The 25,464-nt window shown below is 43.1% G+C and overlaps 3 protein-coding genes across 6 annotated transcripts; 2 read left to right on the top strand and 1 right to left on the bottom strand.

Moving 5' to 3' along the window:
* Positions 1–1,663: 1,663 nt before the first annotated feature.
* On the bottom strand, positions 1,664–3,859 carry rangrf (RAN guanine nucleotide release factor). Its single transcript, XM_053845648.1, has 2 exons — positions 3,824–3,859; positions 1,664–3,762 (listed from the first exon to the last, which is right to left on the bottom strand). The coding sequence occupies exon 2, from the start codon at positions 3,731–3,733 to the stop codon at positions 3,164–3,166; it is 570 nt and encodes a 189-aa protein (XP_053701623.1). The 5' UTR covers positions 3,734–3,762; positions 3,824–3,859; the 3' UTR covers positions 1,664–3,163.
* Positions 3,860–4,351: 492 nt separating this feature from the next.
* On the top strand, positions 4,352–13,056 carry vamp4 (vesicle-associated membrane protein 4). 4 transcript variants are annotated; one of them, XM_053854450.1, is made up of 9 exons: positions 4,352–4,534; positions 5,512–5,610; positions 6,027–6,128; positions 8,385–8,431; positions 8,523–8,573; positions 9,635–9,735; positions 10,679–10,758; positions 11,809–11,860; positions 11,942–13,056. In XM_053854450.1, the coding sequence occupies exons 2-9, from the start codon at positions 5,608–5,610 to the stop codon at positions 11,965–11,967; spliced, it is 462 nt and encodes a 153-aa protein (XP_053710425.1). In that variant the 5' UTR covers positions 4,352–4,534; positions 5,512–5,607; the 3' UTR covers positions 11,968–13,056. The 4 variants fall into 4 exon arrangements, with proteins under 4 accessions (XP_053710425.1, XP_053710426.1, XP_053710427.1 ...); XM_053854451.1 differs by having other exon boundaries at positions 4,352–4,545; XM_053854452.1 differs by lacking the exon at positions 5,512–5,610.
* A 4,473-nt stretch (positions 13,057–17,529) lies between these two features.
* On the top strand, positions 17,530–25,154 carry myoc (myocilin). The gene is made up of 5 exons (XM_053865389.1): positions 17,530–18,148; positions 21,389–21,454; positions 21,526–21,618; positions 23,313–23,524; positions 24,276–25,154. Exons 1-5 carry the CDS (start codon positions 17,686–17,688, stop codon positions 24,849–24,851), a joined length of 1,410 nt encoding a protein of 469 aa, XP_053721364.1. The 5' UTR covers positions 17,530–17,685; the 3' UTR covers positions 24,852–25,154.
* Positions 25,155–25,464: the final 310 nt, after the last annotated feature.

Here is a 25,464-nt window from a genome sequence, read left to right as displayed (position 1 = left end):
TGCCCCAGGTTTCATACATCATTCTGAAAAAGTATTTGCCAACTAAAGTCAATTAGTTGTGTGTTCAATGTAGCATGTATGTGCACACACAATGTTTTGATCCATTGTTGTTTATTGAAAGAACCTCAGTTAAGACCCATGAATCAATGATGGGGTGGTGTGTGGGTAAGGTGTATCATTGATGAATTTTGCAGAGTGGAGAATTCATTGTGTGGTGCAGATCTACAGATGCACTTATGTGAATACTGCGTGGATCATGGCGAAAGTCAATCTGACCTGATGAATCAAGTTGTATTTCACATCACTATGTCAACACATTGTAATGTTGCTGATGGACTGCAGGCCGCTTTAAGAAAGCCCAGTCACTCTGTGGTCCCAGTGTGTTGCAATGTTTTTCCGTATTTTCAATGTTTACTACTTGCAAGTTAATAAGAATGTGATGGGAAAGCAACAGAGGAACTGTTTTCATGTTTCATTGCACCGCTGTGGCTAGTTGGTCAGAACCTTTTGGATTAAAACAAATGAAACAAGAGCGTTCATTTTTGCTAAAGAGGGAGTTCCTTGGTCCTGATGAGAGCAGCAGACTTGTTTGTGCTGCTCACACAGGGATGAGGAGACAGAGTGGGCCTGAGTCCAGGAAAGTGTTGTGATCTTAGGTGGATGATGAGTCTCTGCAGGAGGAAGAGGGATTTTCCTTGCAAACACAGCAGCAATAACAGGGGGATGCAGTAATAAATGGGCTTGGGGCAGGAAGTCTCTGAACAGGAACTATGAAAACACCCGTGGCCTCCCGGATGGACTCAGAATGTCACACAAGAAAACATCGTGAAAAAAAAGATGCTAACCTGGAATAGTAGTTAACCTGAAAGGAGGGTCACTTTTATCTTGTTGTAATGACGATTTTCTGTATTACAAGCGCAGCACAGGTTATGTGTGCAAAATATTAAGTTCTGTCACCTTCATGATGTGATGTTTCAACAGAGCAGGAGGAAGCTGTTTGAGTTGTCCTCAGTGGGAATCACAGAAGTCCACATGAGGACCTCCTTCGATTCAATAAATCAAGTGGAGAGAAATCTTTGACATCTCTTCGAAGCCACTTTCATGACTTACTGTACACTATATAAAGGCTAAAAGAAAGGTGGAAATGCCAGCATGCTTAGGAGATCATGTTCCCTGAGTTTGTTGGAATCATGGGCCGGTAGGATCAAGAGCTGGGATATGTAGGTTGACAAGATTAAATGAGACTCTTGCGCTTGACTTCTCATGTCCCATCACACTCTGATTATCATGTCCGTGCAGTGGTTATGGCAGAAATTAAGTCGTGATGCAAATCCAATGTAGAAAGTCAAACAAAAGAGTAAGCATATCAGTTCCTTCAAGAAAAAAAACTCTGAAAATACTCAGTTCTTTATTTAATCCACGCAGAATAATGATGCAAGCTGTATTTGCCATGTAGACCAGGGGTCTCAAACCGGCACCCAAAGGGCTGCAGTGGGTGCAGGTCTTTATTCAACCAGTCACCTTTTCATTAAACAGGTGTCTGAAGACTGTAAACAGCTGGTTATGAGTCTGGTGCAGTTTATTTGCACCTAAATGGTTAAACTTCTTTGGAGCAAAGACCTGCACCCACTGCAGCCCCTTTGTGGATCAGTTTGAGATCTGTGGTGTAGACAACAGCACACCACTTATAGTTCTCATCGAATGGGAAAAAAACAAAGCAAAACTCAGGTAACTTTAGAAAGGGCAAATGGCTTTCTTGTTCTGTTCTTGTAAACAAACTTTTTAGGCCCTGTAATTAAGCGGCTGGCTGAAGTCTGTCATCAGACCCTCACCTGTGCTGAATCGTGTCATGCACAACAGCAGAATGTTTATCTAGTGTAGTCTGATATGTTGTTGTTGGCCCAATGGTGTTGTCATTAATGAAAGAATGTGCCCGCAGATGGGAAAGGAAGCTCGACTTTATGAGACCTTAATCTTCCATAGCTGCACCGCAGGACCAGGAGCTTGTGATGTGGCGAGAAGTCGGGACCTTCAACTGTTTGTTATGCAAGGCTTGCTCAAATTCCTATGGTGTGACAAGCCCGGCTTAACTCTGAGCTCGACTTAAGACCCTTAAAATCTGTTTCAGTGGGCCCAATTTGGGCTGTTTTTCCTTGAATAACAGTTGTAGCATATGAAAAATGTCTTATATTGCATGCTGACTCTGCGTTTCTAAATCCATTAGGCCATTTAGAAGTTTGAAGCAGCTATGATGATCGTAAATCCATTCAGAAGTGAAGCAATTCACCAAATACACCCTTAACTCTGGGGTTTTAAGGCTCTGGTCAACAAATTATTCCTTATTAAGTCCAGCAGCAAACGGCAGAATGAAGAGACCAGCTGATTCATATTCCTGCTGCGAGCACGCAGCTGCACTGATGACTCCATGAGTCAATGCCACATTTCAAACAATTACATTGGCGGTAAAAGCACAAACACTTAGATATTTGACCTGATGGGACCAGAATAAATCCTAAAACACCACCATAAATAATAATTGTCAAAAATGTTGCACTGGAAGCCTACAAATATGTAGTATGAAAAATACAGAAATAACTACTATAAAGAAGAACAGTGTCCAAGTCTCGTAGGTTTATCATGAAGAGGACAAAACTCCCCATTTCCCCATTTAATCTAGTTTTTCTATTTAATTCACTGAATTACTTTGACCCAAGTGAATGAGGAACCACACCGACAAAAATAGTCAACAAATATTAAATACATATGATATTACATTATGATCATTATTACATGTTTAGCAGGGCATGGTTCATCAGAAACATTTCAATCTTTGTATTTTCAAGGAGTAGGATGGAAAATAAAAACTATATCGTCCTCTTTTCAGCAAACTAATATACTTTAAAAGGCCTATTTGGGAGTTAATTTCAAATAATTACATCAACAACCATTATTTCCTGAGCAATTATTTATCTGTTCATTCCAATCTTATGATTAACATTTGAATGTGAATGAGTCCTCATTGCTTATAAACACACATTTGTGTGATAACTGAAGCAAACATCATGTTTATCTTGATGCGGGTGTCAGGACACACCCAATTTGGACACCAATATCAGACGCTACTCACTGACATTCAGATTCACATAATATCAGTGAGCAGCTTCTAGCCAAACAATCCTGTGTCATGCAGAGTAATGGATTTCAGTAGGTCCTGGAAGTCCATCACAGTCCAGGCTTCTTCATGTTTTCCAGCTGCTGGAGCGCTGCTGCTCTCAGAACTTATAGTCTGTGGGTCATTGAAAGTGACCAGGACATCTGTGGAAAACTGTGGCAGCCTGAACAAACCCAGGTGAATGGTCACCGAGTTCTTTGCCTCTTCATTGAACTTAGACACACACTGAGCCCCGGAGAGCATCCAGGCAGAGCTGCACTGCGTAAGAGACACGTCTTGCCGGGACAAGCTGACAACGCTGGTGATGCTAGAGGAGCCGGGTTCAGACGCTTTGTTGCTCCCTGCGATGTCCAGAAAGTGGTAGCTAGCAGCATCCTGGTCGGCCACCTGGGCCTGGTACTCTACCAGCTCCACGATCAGGCTCTGGTCTGTGCCCGCATGGGCGAACACCTCCTGGTTGTCGGGGATTTCTCTCAGCTCGCTGACGTCTTTGGCACCATGAGGGATGAGCGCAGACATGGCTCCGCCAAACAGAGGACGGACCGACCCACAGCTCTGCATGTTGGACTCCCCTTTATGGAATGAGTCGCCTGGAGCAACGCACAATGACATAACAAGGACTTCTTTATCACTCAGCAAAAACAAACTTACCGAAATTGCGCCGACTTTCTTCTTCTAATTATCGCTTGCACGTCAGCCACCACTAGTGCGCGCTACTGCCACCAACAGGCGCCAGTCCAACACTCTACAAACGTAACAGCACAAACAAAATCACGAGCGCATTTAATATGATCGTTTCATAAACAGACATTTTGATTGATGCTATTACATGATGCAAACGTGCTGAATTCAGATTGTTCTCATTCATATTGTGTCGAACTCTTGTACGTACATTTGCCTTGATCAAAAAACATTTTACTACACAGCAATCCAGTGTCTATATATAAATGGGAACAAAAGTACCAAGAAAAATTGCAATTGTTGAGATAATAACTGAGATTTGGAGGTAGATTTTAAAAAATATAAAATTGTTGCGATTACTTTGGAGCAAATTTGACAATGTATAGGTGTAAGGAAATATACATGAGATTTTATATGAAGCGAATGCGAATACGAAAAGGAGAAACATCTGCATCATTTTTCTTCTTCCAGCTGTTGCTACTCACTTCCGGTCAGCTGAGCAAGACGGAGGAGAGAAGCTGACACATCCAGGATGGTTTTCTGCTCTCGCAGTCTGGACGGGCTTTAAGATGAAGTGAAAGGAACATCTACTGTAACCAGCTACAGCGACCTCCACCCTTGAATAGCAAAGGCGTGTGTCTGTGTGTTGAAGCTCGCCGGCATCAGGAACCAGGTCGTGTGGTAAGCAGCAGGTAGCTTAGCCTTGTTAGCATCTTTAGCTTTATTCAGAAATAGACCGGTCATGTGTGTCAATGAACACGGGGCCTTTAAAGAGCTTGCTGGCTTGACAGCGATTTTGTCCATCAGTTTTATTTGGACGGTCGTGTTACATGCAACGTTAGTTATGAGTGAACAGTTGGTCGTTCCTGTTTTATCATAGCGCTTATCCGGTGCTTACGGGTGTGTAGTCCTCACAACTGTCACTGTTGTTGTTTAGCGTCTGTGGTGGCTGTGTTTAGCACGGACGATAGTTGTACGTGAATACATCAGCCTACAGCCATTTCGTTGGTACTTGTACATCGTTGTACTTCACTGACTTTTCTAAGGATACATTTATTTCTTAGCATCTTCTTAAATACGATGAAATACGTGAATAGTAAATCAGACATTGTGTTTGGCCTCGCCAGTGATTCTGTCTTTTCCTTCTTGATCTGGCAGGAGTTTTAGGTGCAGCTGATGGGGGAGGAAGTATGAGAGTGTTGAATGATTGATTGATAGATTGATGGATTGATTGGGTGAACTACAGAGCTTTGCATCTGAATGCTGAGTGACCAGTGATCTTCCCAGGCATGTGGGACTAGTCTATGGAGCAGTCCTATGATTCTATGGACGTCATAGTGTTGTTGACATGGAGAGTTCAAGTGGTCAGGGAAAAGGATGCCACTTGATCTAACTTTAAGAAAAGCTGTTGAAATGTCTGATCACAATTTTCTGTTAAACCTTGATCTCTAATACAGCATTGTGAGGGTTTAGTTAAAGTATAATCTTACATTTTATTTTGGATCAAATAAATAAACAGGGATGGTAAAAGGCATTTTGATTTTACATTGATATAGCGCTCCCTGGGAAAGTGTCGTCTTTGACTTCTATTTCTTTCCTGTGTCTCCATGCTCTCAATACTTCTCATCCTGCCCTGTGCTTCTTCTCTCTCTGGGAAGTTTCTCTCCTCTCCTGGCCACTGAAAGGCCTTTCTGCATTCGCCTTGCCAGAGCAGGACGCTGACCCCACTGCAGTGTCGGAGTGAACTGGATTCAATGGTATATATGGAGTGTATGCTGTACACTTGTGAAGGTGTTTGTGAATCGGGCAGGATGGCTTGAGTCTGAGAAATCCTGTTGGATTGTCTCCAGTCATCTCCAGTGCGATGACTGAGTCAAAAGTCCACCAGTGGTTTTAAGTTTGTTGTAGTTCTTGGATCTGTTTAGCCAAAAATCCATGTAATATAGAAGCTGTTTTCTTGAGAGGAGATAAGGTTCGTGTTTTGGTTATTAATGCTTGTATTTTAACTTTTAATTTTATTTCCTCTTGATAATTCTAGCTTAATAAGAATTGAAGCTGACAAATTTGTGCCTACTTATGTAAAGCTCTTACTTGATGCTGCTACTGAAGTGAAATGTTAGATTGTCAGAAAAAGTCTGACTCTCACTCATGTTATTTTCACTCCGTCTCATAGAGGGAGCCAGAACAGGAGGAGCAGCCTGAAGACAACATGCCTCCCAAGTTTAAACGACACCTCAACGATGACGAAGTGACAGGATCGATCCGGAGTGAAAGGGTGAGTTTTAAGCTATGCAGTCTGCACTAGCAACTAGAGTTCATATTCAGATTCACAAACAAAAGATGACATTTCTGGACCTCGAAAATTTAAGCGTAGGATTATTTTGGAATATGGTCTTCCTTTTGTTTCCCTGAACATAGAAAATAAATCTAAATAAAGTACTATATTATTGTCTTGTGCAGCAAAGGAAGTACTTATTCTTCCCATTCTATCATGTAGAAGAAATAGTTACTCTGTGCTAGTCTTAGTATTCTGGATGCACTAGACTTCAGGGATGTGTTTCCAAGCAAAAAAAATAGTGCAGTGTGCTTTACATCCAAGTTGTTTCACAAATGAGCCGCATTACTACACTTGGGCCTGCCAGAACACGGATGATTTCCATCCAAATAACTTGGTACTGAGGATGCTGTGGGGTCATTTTAAACAAACCCTGTTGTTAATCCAGAATTTGGACAAAAACACATGTTTATCATTGTCCGAGATTTCTGCTGGGAGGCACAACAGTTGTTTAAAAAAACTAGTTGATGGGTAGTGAAGGGATATAAAGGATGCTCAAGGCATCAGGCAAATATCTGGTCTTCATTAGACAATGATTATGTGATATCTACACCTCCTTTTCACCACATCACATTCCGATTTGTTTTTCTCTTGATCAGGGATCAAAGTGAGGCTACAGGGAGACCTGATTTAAACAAGCCGTTCTCCATCTTGTACGCCAGTGTACTCCACCTCATGACCTGCAGATAATAGCAAACAGCTCCTTTCAGGCGCTGAGAAGATGATGTTGATAGGAATATTTACAGGCCAAGTTGGCTCTGTACCGTTTCTGTTTAAGAGAGTGGAACAAAATAAAACAGGCTACATCCTGTTGTGGCTGCTCTTAGAGCTAATCGGCTCTAGTGTTTTGTACTTACACCTTGATCTGTGACACTTCTTTGCATTTCAAGCAACTCTGCTCAATTGTCTAGTCAGCATGTGAGCTAGCCATCTTCCCTAAAGGGAAGCAGTTTAGAGGATGTTGAGAGAATGACGCCAGTGCAGACACAGTTCCATGGAGCCAAGTCGACACTCATGGCAGTTTTCACTGTGTGGGATAAATGGGTGTAAATTGGACAATTCTTCGAGGCTTCTTTTGTCAGACTTGAGTGTGTTCCTATGCTGCTCTACTACAGACAGTTTCGCACTATGGTTACCAAGTGACAGCAGACTGCCTCTTGTCTTTCGTACCTTTTCGATCGCTAGACCAGAATGTCACTTCACTGGCAGCAGTTTTTGCCTGTGTATATATGAGCTGTGCTTTTCACTCATAGACCTTCAGTGATGTCCCTCTTAGTCCGACATAAAAAAATACCTCTCATAATATCGTCACCACAGCTGGAGAAATAGTTTCCACTTACGCACTACTGGGCATTGCATCACCTCGTTTTCAGGTGCATTTAAAAATCAACAAATAAGCAAACTTAAAAATAAAACTGTCTATCCAAAAGGTTTGAATAATTATACAAAGAATGAGCAAGCTCAGTTGTAAAACTGGAGTTTAATATCAGAAAGACTCCAACAGGATGGCGGCATTGTTGTATGTCTCTTGGACTGCCAGTCTCATCCATCCTGCCCCTGCTGCGGAGCAGTCTGGCAATAGATGCCAGGGAAACACATGGGTGAAAACAGCGCGATGAGCACTGTAATACCAATAAATGCCTGTGATTTCATTGATCTGATCTGCAAACAAAACAGATGTCTAAGACTCTGGCTTCAGAGAGCGAGAAAAAAGTAGCAGTCAGACAGTCTGGGAACTAGGGTAATATGGAAAAATACTTGTATATATTTCTTGGGAACCTTAATCATAATTAGGATTTCTGGTTATGATAGACCAACAGAGGAGGCCTTGAAGGCCCACCACTGCTTCACTGACTTGTTTTGGATCAGTTGAACGGGTTTCCTCTCCAGCAGCACATTGTTCTACCTCCTGCTGTCCAGTCAGAAACCATCCGTTTCCTCATTTTAGCAGAGAAATATAAGCCCCTGTCTTCTGTGTCTCAGCTGTTATTGCCAGCAGTGATCCAGACGGACCGCTCTGATTTTACATCAGTCCTTTTTCAGCTTGGATGCAATCTTTCCAGTGGTAAGAGTGGGAATGATGATATGTAACATTCACTGACCTTAAATTCTGAAAGCTGTGTTGATGGCCACCCACGTTTAGTTTTGAATCAACCTGCCGGAAGCTGTAACCTTTCACCTTTTTGTCTTTCACAGAGGAACCTTCTGGAGGAGGACTCAGATGAGGAAGAAGACTTCTTCCTGTACGTTTTGTGTGCTTCAATCCATATCCACAATGTGTGTTGAGCGAAAGATTCAAGTGTCACGTCTTGACATCCGAACGCTGATTTACAGGAGAGGGCCGACAGGACCCAGGTTTGGACCCCAGAGTGACAAGCTCAAGCAGTAAGTCATAAAAACACATTCCCTACAAAAGTTCAGTATCCAGGTGCCATTCGGCTGCAAATTCATTGAAATGTTGGTGTTATGCAAGCCCTGTTTACTTGAAGCTGACGTTTTTTTAACAGATTGTGCAACTTATTGTGTAACTTTTCCCGGACAGCCGATCCCTTCTGCACTCTTTCCACATTAAGGGCCAGACTGAAGCAAAGATGTTTATTGACTCTGGAAGTCAGAAACCACAAGTTGGTTGTTCACACCACATTCTTGCTTTTAGTGTTTGCCAATGTTAGCTTCCGAGGTGAAACAAGTGACATGTTGCTGTGTGCCCTTCTCATGTCCCATTTTAGCCAACGTGACCATGAAAGGTGATTGGCACTTGGTGATTAATATTGAAGCTCAGAGGCACTGAGTCGTCTGTCTGATAGTGGTCCTGATGTTGACCGTGGCTCTGACTCAACCTGTAGTTGGACAATAAGAGTTCACAGAATATATTCCTGTGTGTGGCTGGTTCAGATAGGAGCAACTTGTGGAGAAATGCACGCTCCGTTTGCAACTACTAAACCTGTGGCATATTTCATTGATTCAACATCGGGCAAGCCATCTTGGATTGTCTACTGGGTGAGGATTGCCCCACTATCTGACTTGGAAATGGGAACAGTCCTGGAGCTTGTCCTTTTCATTCAAGGAAGTAGTAAATCAGTATGCAGCAGCAGACTGGTTTTGGATGGTGTGGACCAGATTCACACTGGCTGGTTTCTTCTACTTGGACGCTCCTAAGGAACACATATTACGATGTTTAAAGGAGCTTCGTCCAAGCCTACATACAGTACATGCAGGTTGGTGACGCAGAGTTTTGCGTTTCTGTCTGACATTTCTTATCTCAGCTTATATACAGAAACGCTACAGAGGCCACCGCAGTAGTATGATATCTGCATTCATTCTTTGATTCTTTCTTATTTTTGGGCAATTCTCATGAATTGTTACATTGTTTTCTGTTCTTTACTGTGCATATGACAATAAACCCTTTGAATCCTTTCATCCTGATGATTTATGATTTGTTCCAGGGTGCAGTCGCAAGTGGACGAGGTTATTGATGTGATGCAGGAGAACATCTCCAAGGTGATAGAGAGGGGAGAGCGTCTGGAAGACCTGCAGGACAAGTCAGGTGAGAGACACCCAGCAGTGCAACCTTTACCTTCTTTAAAATCCCTAAAGCCCTCTCCATTCTGAACGAGGCTCTGCTGCTCACGTGCACAGATGGTGTGCACCTTGAAATGTTCCCATCGTCGTGCATCTGCAGGCACGGCTATGTTTAGCATCATTTGCCTCTGTGTTTGACAAAACAATAAATATTTGCAGAATGATTGATCCTGATAACGTTTTCTATCCTCTGCTAACTTTTGTTGTGTAATTCTTCGATGAAGTATGTGCAGTTGCAGCGGTCTTTGTTGTTGTTTGATCTCCATGATTTGATTTACACAGTCGCACAACAACAAAACGCTTGTTTTTCCCCTCCGCTCCTCACGGTTGATGGAGAGTTGAAATCTTCTCATCCTAACTTCAACACAGATGTTGCGTAACTGCTTCTGTCTGTGGCGACCACCGGCTGACATGGGCACATGTGGAGAACATTCACGTGTTGGCATGCCAGTAGTTGATGCCACTTGTGGTCAGATAAGTGCACTGCTCCTCTGCACACTTCGCTTTTATTATCGGAGCCGTTACGGGACATTTGTTGTTCGAGCCGATGTGGCAGTTACCTGCGTTTAAATTCCTGACCATTAACAAGCATCTTCTCAGCAGCCTCTGAAAGTCCTCCTTTGTAGTGGCGACAGATTGTTAACAGGCATGTGGAGGAGAAGTCGAACGCTCGAGAGCCGTAACTGTTCACACGCGTGTAGTTAATGCCAGTATCCAGGCGACGGCAGCACTGTGGGTCCTGGTAGACGATGCGTTTTTTGACTTGCTCTGTAACATCATAGTGATATGATGAATAAAACGGCACTGAAGTAGGAGTCTGAGACACGCCACTTGTCTGAGTCACGAACAAAACACCTCTCATCATCGCTTTGTTCCGTTATGTAATGTTTTGCTGTGCTGTGTTCCAGAGAGCCTATCTGACAATGCGTCGGCCTTCAGCAGCCGAGCCAAGCAGCTGCACAGGAGGATGTGGTGGAGGGACATGAAGGTGAGGACGCTTCACGTTTGTTTGTTCTTAAACTTGCTTCTGGAGGAATGAACTCTTATACCATCTAAATCGATTCATGCACAACTGAAAACAGAATGGCTTTTAAATGACTTCAAAATTATATCACTATATTGAGCCAATTCATATTCATTCATTCATTCATTCTCTCCTACTAATTCTCAAAGTGGGTTCACAGAAGGTTTAGCCCATCTTCTCGGAGCTAGAGGCACATTTATTTATTTTTGTTTCAAAACAAAAGTATAACTAATAATTTTTTTCCCCTTCAAAATACCAACCTAAACGGTTAAAACGAAAAATTTAAAGACATGTTTTTCTGTTTTGGAAATGAGAACATGAAAACAAAAGAATGAAACACGCAAGATTATTTTTTAGGTCAACTTTTCTACTTCGAGAGTTGTAACTTCCCCTATATTACAAAGATGGAATGGTTGAAACATAGAAACAAAACGGATCTTGTGTGGTTCATTCTTTCATTCTTAAATTCCTGTTTTTGCTTCAAAATTATACAACTAAACATACATATAAAATACCTTCATTGTTAAAATGATCATTTACATTGGAAGAACTTAAGAGTTGATCTGACCCATGAGTGATCTTAAAGATACTCATACACCATACGTGATGTGGTGGTTGAGGCCCTTTGACTATACATATTTAAAGAGAGTGCCAATAAAAGAATTCAATATGTAAGTGTAAGGCATACATTTTCCTTGTCATCTTTATCTTAATTTGTATTGCTTCCTTTGTTCTTCAGTCTCGAGTGAGTCAAATGTTATAAATGTATTGTTTTAAAAATCTGTTTTATTGTTGCTGCAATCTGTCTGTGTGTCATTCCAGTGCTGTGCAACCAATGATTCACTAGACTGCAAAACTTCCTCTCTCTTTCTTAGATTCTCATCCAAACATACAAAGTCATCTCCCCATACAAATCTGTTATTTGGTTACATTTGACCATTAATCACTTGTGTGTTGTGGCTGTGAGGGCTGCTCAGGTTTCTCATTTGTTTATGCGCATCGATCCGTCCACAGATGAAGATGATTATTGCCTTGGTCGTCGTCGCTCTCCTGCTCATTATTATCAGTAAGTTTCTGGCCAGCCTCGTCCCAACAGCTTGATCTCATCAAATCCCTTCACTTTTCCCTCATCTGGCTTCTCTTTCAGTTCCAGTGATTTTGAGGTATCGCTAATGTCTGAGGGGAGAGTTCACCCCTGCGCTCCTGCTGTCCAGGGTACCAACACGAGAGCACCATTTAGGTGTTTCCTGATGGCTTTGAGAATGGGTCGTAACATCGAGACATCTAAATTGTAAAACTTGAAAAAAGTGCTGCTTCATGACATCAATGTGTCTCCATGTCACGGGGACATCTCCACTGGAGTTTTGATCTCGACCCTGAGAAAACATGCATCATTCTGTTCTCATTCGCGTATCAAGCTCAATCTCTTAGCATCTATTTATTCATGTTTCATTTTGAGCTACATTGCTGCACTTTTTAGCTCTGGACTCTGTTCACTGTGTTGCGTTCTTTACAGCTACTGCAAGTGTACATGAATGCTTTGGATAATCGGGTTCTTCATTGTCTTCAATGCAGCGTTAGTGTCACTGAAATGCAGCAACGGTCCACACACACATACACAGCCATGTAGCAGTATTAAACTGGATATAGGTCTTGTTTCACAAGGTCAGAGCACCAAATTTGCTTTCATGGATCTGCATGTCATTTCAAGCTTTACCTTCATACAGCCCACTTTAAATCCCTTACAGACTCCTCTGTTGAAACAATCTCGCTCCGGGTGACAAGGAGCACCTTTTTGGGGGAGCGTCAAGTCAAGCTGTGAGTCAGGAGTGTCGACCTTTCCTCGTACAGTACGTGGACAGCAAAAGGGACTGCACATTTTTATCGCCGTCAAAGTCTTGTTTGTTGGTAGCTTGTCTATCGTACAGAAGAAATGTATCGCCTAATGAATGTCTAATCTCCAGCTGCCCTCAAACGTCTCACCTCTTCTCTGTCTTACTTTACTGCTTGAGTCTTTAAACTGTCCCTCAATCTGCCGATGGATCTTTTTAGTAGAGTAGAAGTGTTCAAATTTTGTTCCAGCCAACTCAATGTAACGTTTACATTTGACTTTAAGACAAGAAAAGTGAAGCTGTTGTCTGTTATTTTGTAATTTTATTTATTTCAGCTGTATATATTGACCCTGTAATGATGTAAAATATTGAAGCAGTAACTCGGAAGACTGTGAAATAGTTTTTTTGCTCTGAAATTAAAGTGATATTAAAGGGCTCTGGTCTGGTTTGTGCCGGTCTCTGGCTGGGTGGATGGAAATACATTGGACTGGGAAAAGAAGAAGGAAATATATGCCACTTTGACTAGTTTGGAGTGACATGGTTCCAAAAGGAGCCCGTCAATTTCTTTCATCTTCTCTCATTACCAGCACTTTTATGGCTCTGGTGGCAGAGAGAAATCCCATGATGGCACTAAAGCTGAGGAGCCCGCTCTCAGTGAAGTGTTATTGTCCTGACAGACTTCAGTTCTCGCCAGATGCTCCGGGCCAGAGCGGCGTGGAGGCCACGACACACTGGCAGAGGCGGGATAGAAATGGCCGACAGGGGTCTCTAGTTCGACAGATTTATGGCAGTGAGGCGAGACTCCATTTAAATGGACATAACAAGCTGAAGCCTCAATTTGAGCTCTGAAGTCAGACTGTTATGACTCTCGAGAATTCCAGGAAGTTAAGGGTAGGTGGGTCAATTGAATGTAAAAAAAAAACTGGGGCATTAATGCTCATAACTGGGCTTCTTAGTGTGAGGGAGGGGTTTGAGCCAACTGCCACTTGAACAAGGAGACAAACGAAAAGACGAAACGAAAACAACTTTGTTTACAATACTCTGGAAATTCTGAACATTTCACACACGGCAGGAAGTAGATGTGGTAACAATATCCTGCACATATATCAATGTTTTCATGACCACGTTTTAAAAGCACTTCATGCTTTAAGAGTCACAGTCAGGAGTCCAACAAACTGAACTGTCACCCCATAAGCAGGTAAAATGAATATACAATAGCAATATTAGAGTCCCTTTTCATTAGTGAAGGCAAACTGTGCACTGCGCACAGACGTTTGTGTTGGGGCTCATCCATTCTGGCTACGTTGGAGGAGAGGGGGCCACACCCCGCGCCTTTTGTTAGTCCATCACTGTGTTTCTTGATTTTTTTTTGAGAAAAGTATGTTTAGTAAAACGAAATCATGACAGACATAAGTTGAAAAACGAAATTTGTTGAATGTTTCTTTGGTTAGTTAAAAGTAAAATGGCTATAGTTGGCTGTTATCGAGGCGCCTGCATGTGGAACTAGCACGCCATCTGTGGCTCAGTGGGAAATACCATGTCGTTGAAAAAAACGTTCCATCTGAATTAATTGACAAAAACAAAATTAAATAAAAAATAAAATAAAATTAGCAAATAAAAAATGTGACCATAATATTTTTGAGTGAATTATAGGAAATAAATAAATGTTTGATTCTGAATTAAAGTCTTGCAAGAAAGATTAGGGATTACACCTGCAAATTCATTTTAAGTATTGATTCCATCAATATAATTTATTCATGAATGCATTTTTAAATACTAAAAAAAAGTTAGTATTAATAAGAAGGATGTTTGCTATAAAAAGTACTAAATAATAAACGTAAATTATAATAATACTTAATAAAAAAACAAAAAAAAGCTTCAGTCGCAGGACCGTTTGTCACCGGATGTTTTGAAGGTCCGTAACCCTCTCGTGCAGGATGGGTTTAGATTCCAGGCATAGCAGAGCTCAAATTGAGGAGACAGAAGACTGGAACAGTCTCACTGTGGTGTGAGAGCAAAAGGGTGTGGGACTGATGAAAACAAACCTGCAAAAGTCCTTCTCCACTTTTAAAATAGCAGTATGACATTGATGGAAATCTAATACCTCAACTTCCCCTCCAAGTTTCCTTCCCTGGAGGTCCACTCTCGCTTCTCCGTCTGTGGTTTTACTCACAGCTGTCTTTTAAAGGCTCTCAGACGGGCCGGTCTTTCATGTCCGTCCACCTTCATTCCTGCTGGATGGACCGATTGGTGCGTGATCCATTTCATCAGCCTGGATCATCGACGTCAGCTCCTGCAGGTCTGAAAAGTGCTGCACCCGGAGCCAAGTTTAGATTAGAGTTTTCAAGGATTTGTGCTCTCCAGCGCCTCACAGCTCAATATCCTTCTGCGACCTTTGACATTTGACCTTAAGCAAAGGATTGGAGTCAGGTGGGCGGTCAGCAAAGACTCATGGAGTCTGGACTTGCAGTGAGAGACATGAGAGACCCACACTGACTAGTGAATGGCTGCACACCTGCCTGAACGTCAGTCTCAGATTTCAGCCTGTTGTTCTTGCTCAGAAGAGCTCTGGATCACATGAGGCCTTTAGGTGTGAAGTGAGGACAACAGAAGGATGAAGAGCAGCTTCGGCTTCACAGCTGAGTTTTCAATTCAATAAATCCACTCGGCTCAGACAGAAATCTTGTCTGTCCACCCATCAGTTTCTTTGACCTTCAAGCAAAACACCTCTGGAATACTGAAGTGCTCCTACAAGTTGATCTGATCAGAAGCTTGTCTTGGGTGTGACCCGGGCCTTCCTCCCAGTTTGACATGCTGTCCCGACACCAGGAAGAGGAACTTGGCCCCTGGTAGGTCAACGGTGTCCCGGTTGGGCTGTTTCTTCACCAGTATCTTTATACTGGTGCTATACTGATAGCGGCCTCACGAGGTTTAAGTTGGACCACAGCATGTGTCTAAAGCGGCGATGACATTGAGAGGTCACAAAAACTGAAGACAAGCTCCTCCCTCTCCACTCTGCTTTCATATTCAATCAGAAAAACATGAGGATCACCACTGGTGGCAGAGGGCAGCACCGAGTAACATCTTCAATTGCAGCAGTTTTTGCTTTCAAAACTTTCCAAAACTGAGCAGACATTGAACCCGTCTATAGACTGGATAACAGGAGTGAGAGCCCCGATCCTTGGCTCAGCTCCGACCGGATCCAAGACAAACCTCCACAAGCCTTTGATGACAATGACTTTGCATGACATTTGAATTAAAGAGAAGAAAAAAAAGTGCAGTTGGTGAAATTGTACACCTTTGTTCTCCAATATGGTAACAATCACCTTGTGTCACTTTTAATGTTTTGTTTATCATATTTTAAAAGAAAACAAGAACAGATTATGAAAACTGAAGTCCATCACATATTGACTCTTGTGTGACGTGTGTGTCTTCCCTGGCTTTTTTTTTTTTTACAGATTCCTGATATTCAGCTACTATTTTTCATTCTTGCATGTCTCATGTCTCAGGTCACCCAAGCCTTGCTTGAGACAAGTATTTAGAGGAGCTAGCTAGATGGATGATCGACCAGTAGAAATCCCAGAACCTGGTGACAGTAGTGAGACCCAGCGCAACAGAGCATTGGTGGATCCCAGTAGGTGAAGTGTACAGTCATGTATGTTTTCACTCTGGAAGAAGAAACACACATTCTTTGCAAATGAATGTGTTTTTGTACTACTTCCAAGTATGTGCAATGCAACCATATGCGTCATTTGACGTTTTGACTGAAAGTTGTTTTTGTTTTTGAAGGACAAATCACTGAAGTTAGTGTTTGAAAATGTTAGCATCAAAGGCTGTTTGAGGGTGAGTTGTTGTGGAGGGGGGTCACAAACAGATGCATATTCAATCGTATTCAACAAAATGTAGTGAAAAATCACAACTTTTCATGGACAAAGTGAACAGTAATGGTCAAATACTACTAGTGCTGGTTCTCATCATACTGGTCAATATGATTCCATCAAAACAAGCGGACGGAGATTTGAACCGTGAACATGTTTAGCCTGTCTTTAAAAGCCTGTGGAATCCATTTTTTCTGGAGAGCTCAACAGCATGAACAATTTTCCACATCTGTTAAAAGTGCATCAACAAAACATAAAACCTTTGAAATGTGAGGACAGACAATCTGTAACTCACTTTCCACAGATGCATCTCAGAGCGTAATTGTTGTCTGAGAGGGTCCAAAGAATGCAATAAGGGTCACGTATGGCTGAAACCCGTTCTGTGACCTGAGCAATGAGGACGTTCCCGAGCCATTCCAGGGTCTGATGCCTCTGTGTGGGCGACTCATGAGTCATTATTATTCTGATTTATGTTTTACACCAGTAGCTTGGCTTGTAACCTCAACCTCTGGTTACGAAGGCCCTTGTCGGCCGCTTGCGTCACATTCTAGCCCCCCACCAGTTTTGAAAGTGGACACCGGCACCTCAGGAGGTAATTGTATCCAGCCAGGTCCTGCCTTCTCCCCCCCTTCTTAAGCTTATGTGCTGTCCACATCTTCATCCAAACACGCGGCAAAATCTGCAACGTATGGCGAGAAAAGAGCATAGATCTTGTTATTGTAATTATTAGCTGTCGATTGAAAAACAGTTCATAGATATAGATAGGTTCATACCAGATAAGACCACAACTATTTTTTGTTTTCAAATTGCTGTTCAATCTCCTCCTGGAATTATTATATTATTATGAAGTGCATCTGGGAAAAAAAAGGAGTCTCTGCCGAACAAAGCTCCGGCGGCAGAAGCATTCCTTCCCTGCTTGCTGTTGATCCCACCTCCCTCATGTCTCGCACGCTCCCTCGCCCATACACCCCCTCAACTCTCATCTCCCACTCCTCCCGTCATGCTGTATAAATATCTAAGAGAGTTTTGGGGAGAGCCCAGTGCAACAGACCTGTCCACCGGATACTCATCCCTGACAGCTCAGCAGACACATCACCGCGAACCAAAGGAGGGCAGATTTTGTATTTTTTGTTGAATGTCAAAGCTTCTGTTTTTAGTTTAGAGAGAAGACTGTCTCCAGCATGTTCCTCCTTCTCCTTCCGCTGAGTTTGTGTGGGCTCCTGCTGCCAGCTCACGCTCAGGACCGAGCATCCCTGTGGAGGAGCAATGACCGAAGTGGCCGATGCACTTACACCTTCTCCGTTCCGAGCCCAGCAGAGTCCAGCTGCCCTCAGGCTGGAGGTGCAGAGATGGACTCCCTGAAGGCAAGACTCAGCATTCTAGAGGTGCTGGTGTCCCGCATCACCGGTGGAGAGAATGATGGAGGGAAAGCTCATAGAGAGCTTCAGGAGGCACTGAACCGAGCCGTTGCTGAGAGGAACCAGCTTCAGGGGCAGAAGGGTCGGCTGGAGAGGGAGCTGGAGGGTCTGCAGCAGAGGATGGAGGAGATGAAGAGAGAGACCGAGAGACTGCGCAGTAGACCCTGTCCCCCACAGCCCCCAAGCAATCCCCAGCAGGACGCTGGACGGATGAGACAGCCTGGAGGTAGGACATGTCCAGTCCCTAAAGATGATGCATAGAGGTGCATATTGAAAGAAAATACTTTAGTGGACTATTATTGGGGATTACTACTGCAAAAATCAATATGCACATGAAAATATGCATCATTAATAATCATACCAAGAAGTCATGCCGAATGACAACGCGATTTCATAAGGTCTTGAACATGAATTCTCGTAGCACTCATTCAATAAAGGGAGTCGCAGAACAATGTTGCTTCAAGCAAGAAATGATAATGAACATTTGGATTCCTAAAAAGTTTATTATTATTATTGTTTTCTTCTTCTTCTTTTTCTCCTTCTCCTTCTTCTTCTTATTATTATGTGCTTTTCCATAACAATTCTTTCTGAGGTCATGTGGACTTTGTGGACCAGATCCACTGATCCACAAGCTGTAAATAACGTGTGCACTACATCCTGCATGTGTGTTGGCAGTTTTGTTTTGCTTGACTTATTGCTGGAGGTTCTCAGGTTTCTGCTGCCCACCTAAAGCCAGTGCTCATGACGGTGGCAGGCCATAGAGGGTATTTATGAGTCCCACTTGCTGCCTTTATGACCGGTGTTTCCCTCAGCTCTTGCATGGGGCAGGTTGACGGAGGGACGGAAGAGGAGGGGGCATGAAATACGAGTTGCCCTTTGAGAGTGGAGGTTCCATGCCTTGGTCTTATCACAAGAATTGTGATGAATCCTCAGACAGAAACCCTGTTGGCTCTGAGGCGGTCCGTGTGAAGAGGTCCAAGAAGGGCCCTCAGCACTTTATATGCAGGTGTGGGAAGGCGCCAACAGGCTGAGGAGTTATCGGCAAGGTTAAGCTCTGGTATCCTGTGTGTTTGCAGGGGCCAAACATTCACTTGATGAGCTTCCGCTCACTTCTATTGACCCAATCTGTTGACCCCCTTTTCTGGCTTCAGCTCTCCGTCTTAAGTGTGCAAAAATCAACAGTAGTAAATCCTTCAGATGCAAAGTCCCCATCCGCTGCACATCCGTACCCCCTCAGTGGTAGGAAAACGTATGAGGACTTCCTCCTGCTGAGCTCTTCTTGTTGGCACCTGTAGACAGAAATACACTGAGGCCCCCTCTGGATTCGGGGGAGCAGACGTGAAAGAGATCATAAACTGAGTTTAATATTCACAAGGAGGAACTTTGGCACGTGCATTTGACATCAAATGACACCCTCTCTAAAGACATCCGGTAAATTGTTATTCAATAACTTTTAAAATAGATAGACAGAAACAGAAAACCTGTGGAGCCACGCGCTAAAAGCAGATATGCTCTTTTGAAGAGGATTAAGGCTGAGCAGAGGCAGACAGAGCTAGAGAGCCATCCATAAACAAGGACACATGAAAGCACGACTTGGGACAAACCGTTGTGACAGAGGTGGGCAATTAAATTTCCCAAAGGGCCACATTAGAAACTGTTACAGTTGTGAGGGGCCATCATCAAAAGAAAGACAGCGATGACTACAAAACACGATGGGAAAATAGCCAAAATATATATACAAAATGAACCTAAAAAGATGAAATGTAAGTAAGGATAAGAAGTGTAAATATGCCATGAAACCTATTGAAATATTTCATTTTATATGCATTTAATTTGCCCAGGCCTGCATTATGACAAGATGGAAGACTCGGCACATAAACTTGTATGAACACAAGCACTCAGGACCTATTTGGTCCAAAAAGAATCTCCACTCTGGGGACCACTGAATCAATGTCAGCATACGCCTATTGCTCAATGATCTAGTTTGAATTGTTCAATAAATACTTCAATAAATTTGAATTGTTGGAGTTTATCAGAATAGAGTCTCAACAAAAAGACAGGGTGGTGAGACACATGGCGTCCACACTGGAGAACAGACTGCAGGACTAGAAGGATGTTTGCATGAGCTGATGATGATGAATGGCTCTGTCCAGCGGGAACCTTTTACTCTGAACCATTAACCCCAATTTAACCTTCCAAGTTCTCCCAGTTCTTCCTTTTGAAACAGAAGTCAAGTCCTAATTCCATATATCTGTGATTAAAAAATATATATATCTCTGCTGTAAACCAACATGAGCATCCACACGCATGTGCTTATGAATTTATAGTGAATCATTTCAGTCTTCTCCAACACCCAGTATGATGACCTAACACTAGGGTTTCCTAACCTTTTTGATCTTGGGACCCAACTTCCCCAGAACAAATGGCACCGGGGCCCATTCAATAGAACTGATTCATGACTCCTGATTTTATAAATATCATAAACTATTATTTTACAAATTGTCTTTAAACTCCAAAGAAGATATAAGTAAAGTGTAAATGAAAGTATCGCCATAAAATGTTCCAATAAATTTTCAAAACTGCTTCAGCAGTGCTTTCATGAACAGTTTTTACCATGAAGAAGGTCTTGAAAAGAACTTCTCCATAGTTGTTAACTACCACAGATTTGCAGCTGTCAAGTCAATTCAGTGACACACGACTGCCGCCATACGTGGCGAATGTATTAAAACTGAGCGTCTCGCGGCCCTCACTGCCTTACATGACACATTGTATGACATCGATACGACCATTTCTATAGCATTGCGTCATTATTACACACAATTGAGTTGAAATTTCTTCTTACATTTCACACAAATGGAGAAGAAAAAGAGCGAAGTACACTTCTTATCATTTCTACCTTGAAATCAAACAGTGGTTGTGTGTAACTGTGTGTAGCTTGTGTTTGTGATTCTCTGCATCGCTGCACTTCACTATGTTGATGCCCAGATCTTCAGATCGAGTGGCCCACTCTAGATAAGGGTACTGCAGTTTCCCCTCACTGTTCAAAAGCAGAGGTTGATCGATGGCTCTAAACTAGTCCAGGTCGTCCCCCAACTCCTGAACTAAGAAGAGGATGGCAAGCTTCACTACCCCGTCTGGCAATGAGCATGAGAAACCAAACCTTTAACAACTAGACGTCTGATCATATTTCATCCAATAACAGGATGAGACTAGTACTGACAGTGCAGGTCTTCAGGGTTTGAAGAGCCACTTGCACAGCTCAGGGGGGGACAGTTTTGACTGTGTTACGTCCGGACGAACCAGCGACTGTCTGACTCCAGAACAGCTGGGAATCCGTTCAGGGGTGTTTGTTTCCTGCTGCCACATTCCCTGCTGTCACTAGTGGCATTGCCACGACTGGGTGCACAAAACAAACTGTCCGACGTCCAAAGTGCTGGTCATAAAACCTTTTTGTCCATGTGTTTAGGCTCCAATCCCATGTCCCACCTCATGACTCGGCCCAACCGACAGGGAGACAGCAGCAGTTTGAGAGGTGAGGTCAAATCTTCTGCAGCAGTCTGACCAGATTGATTCCAATACATTTCTCATCGATCTTCCTCCCAGCTGACTCTGCGTGGATTGGATCTCCAGGCTTCCAGGAGCTGAAGGCTGGAGTGACGGAGGTTCCTGCGCCAGACCGCTCTGATGACAACACAGGTTTAATAATTCACCCTAAAGAGTAGCAAACAATAAAAGTCTCACTTGTTTCTCGGGCTGTTTCACTTTCATTACCTGGCAGTAACTTGACTTCAACATCCAACAAACATTTTGCACACTTTTATTTCACCTCACCGACAAATGCCACTTCCTCTATGAACAACAAGCCTCACTTTTCAGCGACTGATGTCTATAGACAAGTGTTTATTGATTCTATATATGCCTCTTGCATATTAAGCTACTGATAATGACACTTGAGAGAATAATGCTACTTATGAATGGCAGCTGCTCGCATGAAAAAATGCAACAAAAAAAAAAAAATAGCCCTCTTGCAATGCTGGCAAGGTTCAGCAAGGAAATATTTCCTTGGGTCATTTTCAAGCTCTCACTGTAAGCAACATTTCGCTGGAATCAAATTGTCATCCCTAAAGCTAAGTATAAAACAAAAACTTCAAGATGCTCAGGTCAACTATAAAGAACGTGTCACACTTGGAACAATAACAGTGTTTTGATAGGGTTTGTACTTTTAAGTGGTTTATAAACATGCATTCTCAAAAAGGCATGGAACTAAATCAAGACATTCAGATATTAACAAAACTTTCACGATGCAAAACATAAACAAAGAAATGAAAAAAAAACAACATAAACGTGCAGCATTTCATAGTCTCTAAAATACACAACTATACACAACAAAAAAATGGCAAAAAATTAGATTATATGATGAAAATAATTAGATGTGAAAAGCACAAATAAATGAAACTATACTGCTCATATAACTGTTCATGCAGCATGATCACTTGAAATGTCCAGATAAAATGACTACAAATGACTAGTGACACTGATAACCAGGGAATTATCTATTTAGACTAATTCTAGAGGAGCATTTTAAAAATTTTGTGTAGCATGTGTGATTTGCAGCATGCAGACAACTCTCACACAGAGAATCCCACACACACTCTAACATCCACCGAAAATGATCAAAGCGTTTCTGGGCAGCTCACAATCGCCTACGCTCTTCCATGTCTGACCTGCCAAATATGACACCGACCGCACCGTCCTCAAAGAAAACACTGCTATTAATACTGCCGCAGCCCCCCTCCACCCCGGCTGCCTGGGACAGACTCCAGGTGACGGGATGGTACCAGGGTGTGTTGTGTGCCTTCACTTTGGTCCATGTACTGGTCACTGGATCTTTATGGACCATAAAAACTCCCACGTGCGCTTGACAGGTGAAGTCATGTGAGCTCCACTCAGGAAGCCACACAGTCATTTGGCCGGGTCCCATCTGCCTCCTGGATCAGGAGAGTATTTTGGGGAGGGGTAAATATATACATCCTCCCTTATCACTTTTCCAGGCCCAGTTCTGTTGACTCACAGAAACCTAACAGAGATGTCAGGCAGCGTCTTCCAGCAGGATGATAAATGACCTGAGGAGACCTCAGGTCGCAATGCTGCACTGTCACACAGCAGCAACTGAACCACGGCAGGTACTGCTCCTGACATGCTGGGGACCAAAGCAGATGACTTAATCGCACTCTTGGAGATTGTTGTTGAGTTGCAGTTATCTTCACCTTTCTTTTTGTGTGAGGCAGATTTTAATGCCCCCAACCATACTATAAAGTGTGGCTGATCCAAAGTGGTCATTCTAACACCAGCATGACCGAATAACCAAAGTCGCATGTTTCATCTCGCAGGTTGTGGAGTTGTGGCGTCAGTGTCAGAGCCGGTGACTCACAGGAAGGCTGACAACATCGCCGGGAAGTACGGCGTCTGGATGCAGGACCCCGAGGCTGTTTCCCCGTATGGACCAAACATGGTTTGGCGCATCGACACAGTGGGCTCAGACGTCAGGCAGATGTTTGGATATGAAGACATGGAGCAGCTTTCCAAGGGATTCCCTTCCAAGGTGAAATGCCTTCAAACATCTCAGGACTTACGCTTTATCGACAAGACTATACTGTTGTGGTAAATAGCATTCACTAATACAGATTCCATGGTACGAGTTGGATAAACTCTTTTTGCCATGGAACCATTTCATGTCTGTGGCCAATGGGTCAATAGTTCCAGTGCTCCTTAACCAGGATGTGATGAAGTGTAAGTTGCTTTACAGGCTGTGCTGCACTCCAGACACAAAAAAAGAATTGATAGTTGAAGAAATAAACAACAATAAAATGTTGCCCAGTTGCCCAGAGCCCCGGGTGACTAGCTGCCAGTCACTGGGTACTGTGGAACTATACAGGGTCAAAAAGGAAGTAGTCTTTGATGTCGTACAATAATAATAATAATTTGGTTTCATTCCCAGAGAAGAGACATGTATTTTCTTGATTTACGCATCTCTCCCACACTTGGTGCATCATCACACCAAAAATATTTTAAAATTTGCTATTGATTATTCTACATTCAATTCCCTGTAAAAATAAAAATGTAAACATGTATTTTGTCATCACCTAATGATAACATTCATATGTTTAGAGCAGGTTTTTATTGATATCAGCTGCCCACCTCTGCTTGCGACAACTGTTTTTCTGTGTCAGACACTCTACAACTTTTCGGTCGGTTAAAAATCGGTAAAAAAAATTGTATATCTCAGGATCACTCTACATTTGCATGAAGCTGCTGCTCCTGGTTAATGAAGGTTCTAATCCTCAATGTGTCAGGTTCTTCTGCTGCCGGAGCCAGTGGAGAGCACTGGGGCCACCCTCTACAGAGGGTCCCTCTACTACCAGAGGAGGCGCAGTCGCACTCTCATCCGCTACGACTTGGCCTCGGAGAGTGTTGCAGCCCGACGTGACCTCCCCCACGCGGGGTTCCATGGGCAGTTCCCCTACTCCTGGGGGGGTTACACCGACATTGACCTGGCTGTGGATGAGCAGGGGCTGTGGGCCGTCTACTCCACCAGCAAGGCTAAAGGCGCCATTGTCATCTCCCAGCTGGACCCTCACAGCCTGGAAGTGAAGAGGAGCTGGGAGACCAACATCAGGAAGAACTCGGTGGCCAACACCTTCATCATCTGCGGCAGGATGTACGTGGTGGCCAGCTACACTGCTCCCAACACTACGATCAACTACGTGTACGACACGGCCAGCAGCCAGGGGAAGGCCGTCTCCATCCCCTTTAGAAACAAGTACCGCTACAACAGCATGGTGGACTACAGTCCTTCTCAGAAGAAGCTCTTTGGTTGGGACAACTTCCACATGGTGTCCTATGACCTGCGGTTCCAGCAGGCCAAGTGAGACCCCCGGAGTGAAGAGACATTTTCCCCCGCCCCGCTCCTGCTGCACAGACTCATCTCCAGTGTAGTGATTCTTCCCTTCCCTGTACCTTGCTTTTGCTGTCCACACTCGTGTTCTTAGAGGAATTATTTTTGTACCGCCCTGATGTCAGATGTATGATTATGATGAACCCAGTATGATGTTGTATAATCAAAAGCCAAAAACAATGAAATAAGTCTCACCTGGTGTGCATTGAAGAATTGCATGGACCTAACTGTGATGTAACTACACGGTGTTCAGTTCATCTTGGAATAAAGTTGTGAAACGACAGCGGCCCTTCGTTCTTTCATGCACCTCCCACTGACACCAACATTACTCTCCACGCTACTTCCAATAGAAAACAGGAGCAGCTCGGTAAACCACAGCAAGGCCACTGTAGAATACAAAGGAAAGTAGGACGGTTTTTCCTCCAATATTCTAAGAATGACGCGAATCGTAAAATGTAATCTTAAACCATCATAAGGTGAGGACCAACTCTTTTTTTCGTTGGTGTGGAGTCATACACTTAAACCTGAAATGAGTTTTTTGGTGTGTGTGAACATAAAAACAAGTAAATGAAAAGTATGTTGTAAAG

This window comes from Synchiropus splendidus, chromosome 1, assembly GCF_027744825.2.
Source record: "Synchiropus splendidus isolate RoL2022-P1 chromosome 1, RoL_Sspl_1.0, whole genome shotgun sequence".
Lineage (NCBI taxonomy): Eukaryota > Metazoa > Chordata > Actinopteri > Syngnathiformes > Callionymidae > Synchiropus > Synchiropus splendidus.
The sequence above is the reverse complement of the archived record's forward strand: the minus strand, read 5'-3'. Positions and strand labels throughout refer to the sequence as shown.

Bases quoted from the DNA above. Each gene is read 5' to 3' on its own strand.
- myoc (XM_053865389.1), top strand. From the start codon at position 17,686: ATGTTCCTCCTTCTCCTTCCGCTGAGTTTGTGTGGGCTCCTGCTGCCA. The intron at 18,149-21,388 runs GTAGGACATGTC...CCATGTGTTTAG, and splicing joins ACGGATGAGACAGCCTGGAG to GCTCCAATCCCATGTCCCAC. The intron at 21,619-23,312 runs GTTTAATAATTC...TTCATCTCGCAG, and splicing joins CCGCTCTGATGACAACACAG to GTTGTGGAGTTGTGGCGTCA.
- vamp4 (XM_053854450.1), top strand. The intron at 9,736-10,678 runs GTGAGAGACACC...GCTGTGTTCCAG, and splicing joins AGACCTGCAGGACAAGTCAG to AGAGCCTATCTGACAATGCG. The intron at 10,759-11,808 runs GTGAGGACGCTT...ATCCGTCCACAG, and splicing joins TGTGGTGGAGGGACATGAAG to ATGAAGATGATTATTGCCTT.
- rangrf (XM_053845648.1), bottom strand. From the start codon at position 3,733: ATGCAGAGCTGTGGGTCGGTCCGTCCTCTGTTTGGCGGAGCCATGTCT.